The following is a 12,629-nucleotide window of genomic DNA, read 5'->3' as shown; positions in this document are numbered from 1 at the left end:
TCTCTTTCCCTCTTCCTCCTACCCCTCCCTTCTCTTTCCTTCCCTCATCTGTCCTAACCTCTCCTCTTCCCTCCTCTCTCCTGACCTCTCCACTTTCCTCTCCTCACACACCTTCTCCCCATCTCCCTCCTCCTCGGTATCACTCTCAAAGGGAACTGATGATCATAAATTCTCATGCTGAATACCGCGATGTAGCGATATGCCGGAGGGAAGTCAGCAAAACTTTCGGCCTTCTCCACTACTTCAGCCAACTGCATAACTCCTCCATCACTGTAAGTCATCACCACTGTCATCCACTTCCTTCCCCACTGTCAGCCATATCCACTACTCAGTCATCTCCACCACCGTCAGCCATCTCCACCACCTTCAGCCATCTCCTCCACCACTGTCAGCCAACTCTTTTAATAATGTCAGCCATCTCCTCCTCCACAGTCAGCTATTTCCATCACTGTCAGCCCTCTCCTCCACCAATGTCGACTATCTCCACCACTGTCAGCCACTTCCTCCACCAATGTCAGCCAATCATCCTCCCTCTTCCATCCAATTCACATGCACTTTCCTAGTCAGTCTCTCATTCTCCAAGTGGCGCCAGCTATTAATGCGTGGGAGAGAGAACTGGCGGGCCTCAAGGAAACAAGTGTCTACAGCGTGTTCAATCTGACAAAGATCTCTAATAAGTTTCCACCTCGGCTGATGGCCAGGTGTGAACAGATCGGAGGGCTGATTTGACCAGTAACCAAGGACACTTATTTCTATCTCATATCTACGGCTCATCGAATTTCACGCAACCAAGACTTATTTCAAGTTGTGAGAGTGGCCCAGTTCTCTCAGATGTAAATGAACTCGGAATAAAAAGAAAATAAACACACACACACACACACACACACACAGTATTCATATGATTTCATTGCTATGAGGATTGTATAGGCGCCCTTAGACACTGTTCTACCTAACACCAGGCGATTTTATTCATCCGAGCGAAAACATCGTATTCAGAAGGTTAGATACACATCTTGCTGCCCTAACACTACATCCTAACTATATTAGGTCCTTCATTACGAAAGAGAGAGAGAGAGAGAGACTGTGTGTGTGTGTGTGTGTGTGTGTGTGTGTGTGTGTGTGTGTGTGTGTGTGTGTGTGTGTGTGTGTGTGTGTGTGTGTGTGCGCGCGCGCGCACCATTTTATCCACCCGCAGAACACAGCCCCATCTTATTGTGCTTGTGTGCTAAAGTGCAGGTCGCAAGTGAGTAAGTGCTGTGAGTCCCACCCACACTCACTCGCTCAACTATCCAAGCAAAAATATTCACCACCACCTTCACTTTGTTCCTTCCAAGGCCGAAGGATCCATTCGTGTCACGTTCAGTATACAACAGATGTGTCTTTAACCATACCTTCGATGTGGTGCTGGATAGGGAGGCCCTGACGTGGTGGGACCGATATTAAATTGGATAGCTTCACATTCCGGTTTTACGAACGTCCATCATTTCCTTTCATATCCTCAAAAGGAGGATGGTGGACTGCAGGAGACGGGCAGTTTCAGCCTGTAGTCCAGCGGGTTCACGTTCAGATGAGCCTGGGATTGCAAGTACTACTAATACTAATACTACCTTCGACGCACTTGAGGGACTGTACTATGAAAACTGGAAGCACGAAGGTGTGGACATATCCCCAGCTTCTGACAATTATTTCTGAGTCAAGTGATGATGATGATGATGATAGAATATATGACATTTTTATGACATTGATGACTACACTCAGTAAAGTGGCATGTATACAGTATACTGTCCAGTCTCATGTCATCAAATCCTTCTCAGCCTCATTCCAAATTCATCTGTGGTATTTCTCTCCATTCCAAACCACTGTGCATCATGTACTCCACTTCTCTCATCTTGAGTGTCTGATTATACTCTTTTCACCTTAACTTTGTTCAGATTTTCGTCCCTTTGCAGCTTATTCTGCGTAGCTCAATGACAAATGGAAAAAAAAAAAGAAAAGCAGTTTTACATCCTTTTCCATAGCACATTTGCGCGATCAGTATCATATTCTACTGCTAACGTACTGCTACAACTCAACATTCAAGATGGAGAGATACCACCTTTAGGCCATGCGAATATGAAAAGCACATATGTCAAGTTGCGACAAGGTTTTATTGTGCATGCCAGCTGTGTAGCCTATTATCTGCAGGAGAGGAAGAAAGAAAGATTATAGTGCCAAGCCTAATGAACAGAATGAATGTAGGACAAGGCTGAGTGATCGTGAGGTCTGTACATATATATATATACATAAATACAGACACACACACACACACACACACACACACACACACACACACACACACACACACACACACACACACACACACACACCAAAATACAGAAGGACAATGGTGTACATCCTAATTACAGCGCACAAAAGACTTCACATAACGTGCTGTACAATAGTAACGGACTATTGTGCAATCGATTCAATGGTTATTCTACACTGTCTAGAAACTGTCATGACTGATAAGATCTTGCTTATCTATTTTTCTATGTATCTATCAATCAATCGATTTATACCCAGACGCCTTCCTGTAAGGAGTGGCCACAAATGAATCCTCTGCTTGTCACTATGTCTTCCGCCATCTGGTTGCCCTCTCATCGACTCACACCACTCTCACTAAAACGCCTCTCCTGCCCACCGTCCTACTTCATACTCAGTATCCCCTTCCCCCTTTCCCTCTCTCCCTCCACCTGACTCACATACAGTCTCCTAGTCAGTCTCTCACTATTTTCTTCTCGTGGCCAAACCACCTCAAGGTACTTCTAACCAGGCACATTTAAGCAGGAAGGAAGGTTTATAGTTTCGATTCATTAAGTCGGTGCTTCATACGTGTTAAAGATTACTAACTAGCCCGTAAAGAGGAGGGATATGAGATAGACAGATATACAGATGGACAGACTGACTGACTGACTGATTGATAAAAATATAAAAGGTTTCTGAGAGACAGTCACAGAGATATACAGATACACAGACAGATGTATAGACAGATAGAATGATAGAGACAGATAGATAGATAGACAAAAGATAGACTGTGTGTGTGTGTGTGTGTGTGTGTGTGTGTGTGTGTGTGTGTGTGTGTGTGTGTGTGTGTGTGTGTGTGTGTGTGTGTGTGTGTGTGCGTGCGCGCGCGAGCGAGTGCTGGCAGACGCTGTGACCGCCAGCAACCTGACAAACGTAAACAAGCAGCAGGACCCCACGTGTCTCCAGTAAAACTAAAACAAGCGATGACCCACACATTCTCTCTCTCTCTCTCTCTCTCTCTCTCTCTCTATATATATATATATATATATATATATATAGATAGATAGATAGATAGATAGATAGATAGACAGATAGATAGATAGATAGATATTGTTTATGTGTGTGTGTGTGTGTATTAAAGATTGTATGTGAATTATGTACTTCTCTTTCTCTGTTGTACTGTACATTCTCGATTTATCAGAAATTTCTTCTCTTCTTTCTCCACACAATTCTATTCCAACTCTTATATTCCCCTTCGTCTCTTCCTTCCACCCTGCCTTTCTCCCCTGTGGATTCTGAGCAAAAAATATCCACATCTCATGATAAGAGGATTAACATTAAACGTACAGCAGCTTCCTGCCAGGTTCCCTAAAATCTTTAATCTCTTCAGCCTGATGAGCTTTTTTTTTTTTTTCTATCCAAATTACACACACACAGACACACACACACACACACACACACTAAAATACGTCGTCTACATCAAGGGGCTAACCAGTGTGGTGCGGTGAATTATTATGTCACCTAATCGTATCTGGCTGAAATGCACAGTTGTGATTAATCCCCTCCCGTAGCCTCTTATTTATTTTCGTAGGAAGAACAAGAGTCACTAGGAAGATTCTCCATTCTTCTTTTCTTCCCCTTCTTATAAAATGAAATATACTAACGACTGGAAATTGCGTATAAATTTTGTTGTAGTGCATTTGTCTACCTTAACCAAGATCCCTTGACCCTTTCAGCTCAGTTAGGCCTAATGTCCAAGTGTAGTCAGGCTGGAGGGTCGACTAGACTAAGGTAAATGACACTGGAGAGAGAGAGAGAGAGAGAGAGAGAGAGAGAGTTACATAGAGTTACATAGATACACAGACCACACAGACCTTACGGTCCCTACGAGGTGGTCCGGCCTTAATCCTAATATAGTGCATAGGAGAGAGAGAGAGAGAGAGAGAGAGAGAGAGAGAGAGAGAGAGAGAGAGAGAGAGATGCGGGTTTGTGATGGGCGTGTGGGCGGTGACGAGTGGGGTATATGAGATAATACCGTATGTGTGTGTGTGTGTGTGTGTGTGTGTGTGTGTCGTAGGGCCACGGAGAAAAGAGTAACATCACACCATACATCAAGTTGTTTAGAGGTGGCCAGACACGCATATGCAAGGGAGACAGGGAGCGACCGGCCAGGGGGAGGTGGAAAGGGAGAGATTCAGCTAAAGGAGAGCGAGAATGGGAAGGCAAGCGAGAAGGAAGGAGATGAAGGAGAGATTTTGAAGGAAGGAAGAAAGGAAAGGGAGGGAAGGAGGGTAAGGTTAGATCAGGGAGCTGGAGGAAGCCACACGGTTAAATTGGGGAGGAGTAAGGGAGGGAAGGATGAAGGAAAGAGAAGGTGGTAAGGTGGAGGTTAAGGAAGGAGGGAGGAAAGGATGGAGGGAAAAAGAGAAGAATGAGGTAGGGATTCAGGGATGGACTGAGAGAGGGGTGTTGTTGAGATGGGATGAGAAGGGAGCGGCCGCGTGAGAGTGGCTGGGAGGAAGATTTCAAGTGAGGGAAATGAAGAGGAGGTGACAGGATGGAACAGACAAGGTGAGGTGGGGAAGAAGAAGAGTCGAAGACTGAGAAGGAGGGAGACAGTAAGTGTGCGGGAAGAAATGAGGGGGAAAAGTTTGGTGGGAGAATAAGGGAAGGGAGGGAGGGCGGCAGGTGAGAGAAAGGATTAAAGAAGGAGAGTTAAGAAGGAGGAGAAAGAAATGGAGGGAGGGGAAAGGATAGAGGATAAGTAGGAAGAAGAAAGAGGGAGGGAAGGATAAGTGGGTGAAGGAAAATCAGGTGGGAGATGAAAGGGATTGAGGGATCATGTGAGGGAGAGAGAGAGAAAGGGATGGAAAGGAGACACCTAAAAGGTTGAGAGGAAGCGAAAGAGGGGATAGGGAAGGAGAAATGGAGGGGAGAAGGAGGGAAAAAACGAGGGAAGAGGGAGGGAGGAAAAGAGAGGATAGGGAGGGAAAAAAAAAAGAGAAAGCGAAGAAAGGTGGGGAAGAGGGGACGGGCAGGACACATCACACTGGCAGGCGCCCTACAAATCGAACCTAAAAATACTCCACTGAGCTTATACCGTGCCAGTGTGTGTGTGTGTGTGTGTGTGTGTGTGTGTGTGTGTGTGTGTGTGTGTGTGAGAGAGAGAGAGAGAGAGAGAGAGAGAGAGAATAAACTTGCTCACTATAAGTTTTTTGGAGTTTTTGTCAGGGTGTGGCAGGTAACGGGGGCTTGTGTGTGTGTGTGTGTGTGTGTGTGTGTGTGTGTGTGTGTGTGTGTGTGTGTGTGTGTGTGTGTGTGTGTGTGTGTGTGTGTGTGTGTGTGTGTGTGTGTGTGTGTGTGTGTGTGTGTGTGTGTGTGTGTGTGTGTGTGTGTGTGTGTGTGTGTGTGTGTGTGTGTGTGTGTGTGTGTGTGTGTGTGTGTGTGTGTGTGTGTGTGTGTGTGTGTGTGTGTGTGTGTGTGTGTGTGTGTGTGTGTGTGTGTGTGTGTGTGTGTGTGTGTGTGTGTGTGTGTGTGTGTGTGTGTGTGTGTGTGTGTGTGTGTGTGTGTGTGTGTGTGTGTGTGTGTGTGTGTGTGTGTGTGTGTGTGTGTGTGTGTGTGTGTGTGTGTGTGTGTGTGTGTGTGTGTGTGTGTGTGTGTGTGTGTGTGTGTGTGTGTGTGTGTGTGTGTGTGTGTGTGTGTGTGTGTGTGTGTGTGTGTGTGTGTGTGTGTGTGTGTGTGTGTGTGTGTGTGTGTGTGTGTGTGTGTGTGTGTGTGTGTGTGTGTGTGTGTGTGTGTGTGTGTGTGTGTGTGTGTGTGTGTGTGTGTGTGTGTGTGTGTGTGTGTGTGTGTGTGTGTGTGTGTGTGTGTGTGTGTGTGTGTGTGTGTGTGTGTGTGTGTGTGTGTGTGTGTGAAAGAAAGATAGGTCGTTAGGTAGTTAGACAGATATAGGTAGATGGATAGATACAAGATAGACACTGACAGACAGATGGATAGACAGATGGATAGATAGATACAGACACACACACACACACACACACACACACACACACAAGGATACGGGAAGGACGTTGGTAAAGCCTCGTGATGGTGGTGGTGGTGGTGTAGGCGTGGACGTGGGCGAGATGAAAGTGTAGGTGTGAGTGTAGGTGTGCGTGTGGGCGTGAGGCAGTGGGCGGGGGCTATAGAGAGGCGAACCGGGCGGGGTGCCAGGAGGGTAAGGGTGTTAGTGATATCCCTCTCTCAGTCGCAGTTGCAGCCTTACCGCCACACTGCCTGCCTCGATCGTTCTTCCTCCTTCTTGCCTGCCTGCCTGCCTGCCTGCCTACCTAATACCACCAGGGCGATATTTTGGTGTGGCAGGTGTGGCGTTAGGGAGTACCAAGGAGTACAAAGGAGTACAGTAATGCACGACGACCTGGCTGAGAACAAACTGGGATATCCTTGACTCAGTGTTGTGGTGTTTGTAAGCGTTGAGTCAGGAATCTGTGCCACCACCTGTGTCTTGCAATCACTTGTGCCCTGCCATCACCTCTTCCCTGCCAACACCTGTGCCCTGCCAAAACCCGTGCCCTGCCAAAACCCGTGCCCAGCCACCACTTGTGCTCTGCCATCACCTGAGCCTTGAGAACACCTGGTCCCTGCCACCAGCTGTGCCCTGCCAACACCTTTGCTCTGCCACCACCTGTCTGTGCCCTGCCAACACCTGCACCGCCATCTGTTTCCGTGGCACGAGGAGGATAAACGAATAGTTACTTCAAGGGAGAGGGAATTAACACCACAACCATGAACGATAAGGAGGCAGCGCTCGGTAGGTTAAAGCAGGCTCATTTTTTCTCTCTGTTAGCCTCAGTGTTTAACAATTTTTTTTTTACGATCTTTCTTTCATGAAACACTACAAAGATGAACTCTGTCGGCATTCTATTTCCTTATAACACTTTAACAAGCAGGATTTTTCTCGGCTGAACATAATACTTTCCTATTTGCATGAAAAATATTTAAGTTTGGCAATGTGGAGGGAATGAAGGCCTAGAAAAAGACTAGGAAAGTGTACCGTATGTGAGTAAGGTAGATGAGGAAACCAAGGATGAGGGGGAGGGATGGGGTGGAGAGGTACATGAGTAAGGGTAGTGTAAGCTGAAGAGATGGTAGACTGATGGCGAAGGAGAGACGACATGAAAGCGTTTTGCGTCTACTCCTCCGGAATTAAGACGTCTAGTTGTACACAGTCAGACTTTGGATGAGACTGATTTGGCAAAGTTCTCTCTCTCTCTCTCTCTCTCTCTCTCTCACACACACACACACACACACACACACACACACATTCATTTAGTATTAAGAGCACTAGGATGAAAGTTTGGGTACGAAACACTCAAGATGGTGGTCAAGTGGACACAGCAGTGGACTAGAGACTGGGGTAGGTTGTAAAAAAATGTAGAATCAACTCACTTCCGTGCTGGAGAGGAACGCCTTCACGTGGTGGCACCAAAATAACTGGGTGACTCCTTTGCACGGTTTTACAAACATCCTCCACCTCCCTCCCTGTCCCCAGGAAGCGGCTCCTCTGTCTGGTTTTATAGATGCCTGCAGGATGAGGCAATTTCAGCCTGTAGTCCATCGAGTTCACGTTCATATAAGCCTGGGCCACAGCAACAAGAAAAAATTAGCAATCCATTTTCATAATGCCCTTCACACACACACACACACACACACACACACACACACACACCTTTAATCATTTCAGTCAGATACCGTTTTGGTAACTTATTCTGACTACATCATGGTTGGGAGAGTCGGACGCCAGGTAATGAAGGAATTGATGAAAGCTACATATAACCATCCAGTGTGTGAGTGTGTGTGTGTGTGTGTGTGTGTGTGTGTGTGTGTGTGTGTGTGTTTCTCCTGAAGTGAGTAGAAGAGTCTGAATGCAGCAGGAGAAAATAGCTGAATCACACCTGTCCTGACTGTGATATCCCTGGCATATTTCAACATGGGCGGTGGACATAAGTTCTCATTTAATGACATAAGTACTGTAGGAACTATACTACTTCAGTTTCACTATGCTCACTTCACTTTAACTTAAAATGCGGTCTCTCCATCGAGAATGTTAGAATATGATGCTAGCCACGAAGAAGTGCTGTGGAAGGAGTGTGAAGAAATAACATTTTTTTTTTCTGCCACTGAGATATATAAAATAAAATGTAGCTAAAAGGACGAAAATCTGAGGCAAGTTCAAGTGAAAGAACTATAGCCTCAGGATAAAGTTTCTTCACTCTCACAATAGAATTATGTCAATTTCCATTCTATTTTTGCTAACCCTAAGCGATAATATGCAACTTTAAATTCTCTTTTTATGTGGGGGTTAAAGAAGGCTATATCTAAACTATTCAGTGGGAAAACTTTTGAGCTGAAGAAGATCGTGTGGAGATCGGAGAAAACAGGAATATAATTCTTTAACAATATTTCCTCGTACTGAGGGGCTTGTAGCTGTGGTTGTGATGTGGCCCCAGGTTCAAGTGAATGTGTACCCAGTGGACTATCGGCTGATGCTGCCCTTTTCTTGCTCTCCATTACCATTCTTTCGGCGGATATGGAGGAGCTGGGACACGTGTGCACAACCAGGCAGTGGAGCGGTCCACTTTTATCTGTGTCATCATGTGAAGGCGTCCCTTCAATGCATCTAGTGACGATGCGACTGCTGACACCGCTGAGCCCAGCATGGAGTCATCACCGGTGGAAATTAGATCTGTACCCCATACTCACAACACACTACCTTACAATTCACTTACGCTTTCTCACTCACCCTTAATCAAAACACATTCGCTCATAACACGCTCTCACAACACATTCACAACCCCACTCACTCACAAAACACTCATTCATAAACCATTCCACACATTTTCTCCCATCCTTACTCTCAGCTCACTCAGGCATCCTCACTCACAACACACACACAAAACATTCTCATCACATTCTCTTACAACGAATTCAGAATACATTCACTCACCCTAACTCAGTCATAAAACATTTACAGTGCAATCACAACACACTCTCACAACATTCACTCATCCTCATCCACAACAGCCTTACTCATTCACCCTCATTCATAACACCCTTCTACTTTCAAATCACCACATTCAGAGCTCACAATAGTCCTCATAATTTCAGCCACACAATACAGGCTCCATAAAAGCCTCAGAGCATCATTTCTGTCTCTTGCATGCCGTCACATCGTTAGTGTTGCAGTATCTTTTTTTTCCCCTTGACCTTCGGTATCATTAATATCTAACGCCATCCATAACTAAAATCAGAAACTGGGACAGGTTTCTTTAAGAAGGGAAAGTGGTAGGTTAGGTTAGATTAGGTTTGGCTTGGTTTGGATTGCTATGATTAGGTTAAGTTACGTTAGGTTAGGTTAGCTAGTGAGGATGTTAGACCGGGTTGGATTATTCTCTTTTCACTTTGCATGGGCGTCAAACTGTCATCTTTCCATCTTGAATGTTGAGCTGTAGCCAAAAACCAACATTAGAATAGCCTATGGTGTTAGTAACGAAAAATGCTGTACAGTAGAAGGGATGAAGGGCCGTGGCAATGTTTTTTTTTTTTTTTTTTTTTTCTGCTACTAAGCTCTGGGAAGTGGGCAGCGAAAGGACGAAAATCTCTTCCTAATTAAAATGAATGAACTATAAAGAGATTAGATTAGGTTAAGTTAGATTTTGCTAAGTCTGGCAAGAGAGTGAGAGGTCGTGAGTTTAGGTTTGATCGGGCTAGGCAGTGTGGCTCGCAGGTAGTAAGCTTAGATTAAACTAGATTAGATGAAACTGGATTAAGCTAGGAAACGTGGTTGACAGGTAGTGAAGGCATAAAGGAGAGAGAATGCTAACAAACAAGACAGGCCCCATTTAAACCGCACACACACCACTTTCGTTTATATTTTTAAGTGGCGTAGGAGTCTTCATAACACCATTTTCTTACCGATTTAGTATGAGCATCACTTCTCAATTTCCTCTTTCATGATATTCTCGTATATATGCCATTTATGTAATTATCTCCGGTAATGCAAAGAGGGGATAAATGCATGTCACAGGCATAATAAATCACCAAGAAAGATATGTTACGAAATCACCGAGGCGACTAGAAGTATGAAGTCTAAGTCTTACGTGTCTTACACACACACACACACACACACACACACACACAAAACACAAAGATACAATCTCTCTCTCTCTCTCTCTCTCTCTCACACACACACACACACACACACACACACACACACACACACACACACACACACACACACACACACACACACACACACACACACACACACACACACACACACACACACACAGATACAAACTCTCTCTCTCTCTCTCTCTCTCTCTCTCTCTCACACACACACACACACACACACACACACACACACACACACACACACACACACACACACACACACACCACTATTCTAGAAGGTATCAGGTGTACACAGCCACAAACCGCAGACAGACGGACACACGGACAGAAAGAGAGTCCGAGGAAATGTCGTGAAAGAAGAGACCTTGGTTAATATTCAGGTGAGTGTTGATCGGTGCCATGGCCGTAGCTTTACAGTATTTATTCTAATCTGTGTGTGTGTGTGTATATATATATATATATATATATATATATATATATATATATATATATATATATATATATATATATATATATATATATCGCATATACAGTATATTTACCGTATATATATATTCCCCTTGGGGCTAAGATGCCAATGAATGTGTGTGTGTGGATGTGTAAACTGGGAGTGTGTCGTCCTGTCTCGGCTACCTCCCTTTCTTTGGGGGAAGCAGCCTAGGTATATAGATAGATAGACAGATATATTCCAATCTTTCTCAATCTCCTCTCTCCTCCCTCCACTGGTTTCAACTTCTCTTGCCTCCTTTCTCCCTCTCCGTCTCTCCTTGTCAAGAAAATGCACATGAATAAAAAGGCACATACATACTCACACAGACACACACAACACAACAAAACAAAAGTGGTTTGCATGTCCTGATATTTATGCAGTCCAAATTCATCAAAAAAAAAAAAAACACACAAGAAGAAAGCCAGTCATTATCATAAACTTCAATATTCTGTCAAGCTCTCTCGTCTCTCCTCCTCCTCCTCCCCGCCCCAACTCGGCAAACAAACAGACGCAGGTGCAGCAGTGAGGAGTGACGCATTTGTCTTGACCTAGCACTCTTTCTCACTTTCCATCATGCTACCATGAAAAAGCACTGGGCCAGGGACTGGGTGTTGACGTGCTCGATCTCTGCTGTTGTTTGCAGCAATGTGAGATTCTACATTACGTTAACAAGCCTTACACTGCTCCTTTTTAACCCTAAAACGGCAGCCGACATGTTATCAGTTATACGAAGGCTAACGGCAGACGGTTTTCCTCACCTCTGGGAAACTTCTGAACATCTGAGGGTTAGGAAATTCTCTCGAACTACTTTTAAACAGTGGCTGATAACTTATTTGTTTTACTCTTCTTAACACTTAATGGCTCTGCTCGCCTCTGGAAAGTATTCCAAGATCTGTGGCTTAAAGCCCCACTAATATGTCATTAAAACACTGATGCTAATGCAATTCTACCTGTGTTGAATGTGATATTCCCTGCACACTGTGACACAGACACTGGGTAGATGTAACGCTACTGATGATGATGTTTGAGGGTTGTTGGTCACCAACCTTCAGTTAGTGTGTACTGGACGGGCTACTGGACTACGGAAACAGACTTCCTAGTTCATGTCCAGAGTCGGGGATCCAAGCATGTGTTGCATATTGGTGATAAGAATACTTACAGATTTTTAAAAAATGCTAAATTACCTACCAGTGTAAAGTCACCTTCTCCTTCCCCCCATTCACACACATCCTCTTACTTACTTGCCATTCCCTCCACCTGCCTGAACAATCTCAAAGTATTTCCCCCTCATGTTTCCCTCCACCTCCACATAACATTCTTCAAGGATTCAGTCATGCATCCATTTTTCCCTCCTGGACGCGTATTCTCATTCCTTTAGGAGGTTTTCCAGCATATCTTTCCAGTAAAATTTCATGCATATTATTCCCTGATGTCTTTTGTATTTTTTTTTTTTACATTTTAAAATCGACACTGTTTGCAGAGATAAAATACAGAGAGCAGTATTACAGGCCATATTATGCATTTACGTTCTAGAAGATAGATAGATGGACAGACAGAGAGACAGACAGACAGACAAACAGATAGATAAATAGACAGATGATAGACTGATAGAATAACTGATACAGAGACAGCAGACTGATAGACATACAGCTATTCTATATAT

The 12,629-nt window shown here is 44.5% G+C and overlaps 1 protein-coding gene across 4 annotated transcripts in view; it reads left to right on the top strand.

The window, feature by feature from the left end:
- Nucleotides 1–6,549: 6,549 nt before the first annotated feature.
- The window catches only part of LOC145393038 (uncharacterized), a 72,110-nt gene continuing 66,030 nt past the window's right edge, over nt 6,550–12,629 (top strand). For all 4 annotated transcript variants that reach the window (XM_080267377.1, XM_080267375.1, XM_080267374.1 and 1 more), the window contains exon 1: nt 6,550–7,093. In XM_080267377.1, coding sequence (XP_080123503.1) covers nt 7,069–7,093 — 25 coding nt within the window. In that variant the 5' untranslated portion in view covers nt 6,550–7,068. The remainder of the gene's footprint in view (nt 7,094–12,629) is intronic.

This window comes from Coenobita brevimanus, chromosome 23 (assembly GCF_032717465.1).
Source record: "Coenobita brevimanus isolate Jiangsu-jjx chromosome 23, ASM3271746v2, whole genome shotgun sequence".
In the NCBI taxonomy this organism is placed as follows: Eukaryota; Metazoa; Arthropoda; class Malacostraca; order Decapoda; family Coenobitidae; genus Coenobita; species Coenobita brevimanus.
The sequence above is the reverse complement of the archived record's forward strand: the minus strand, read 5'-3'. Positions and strand labels throughout refer to the sequence as shown.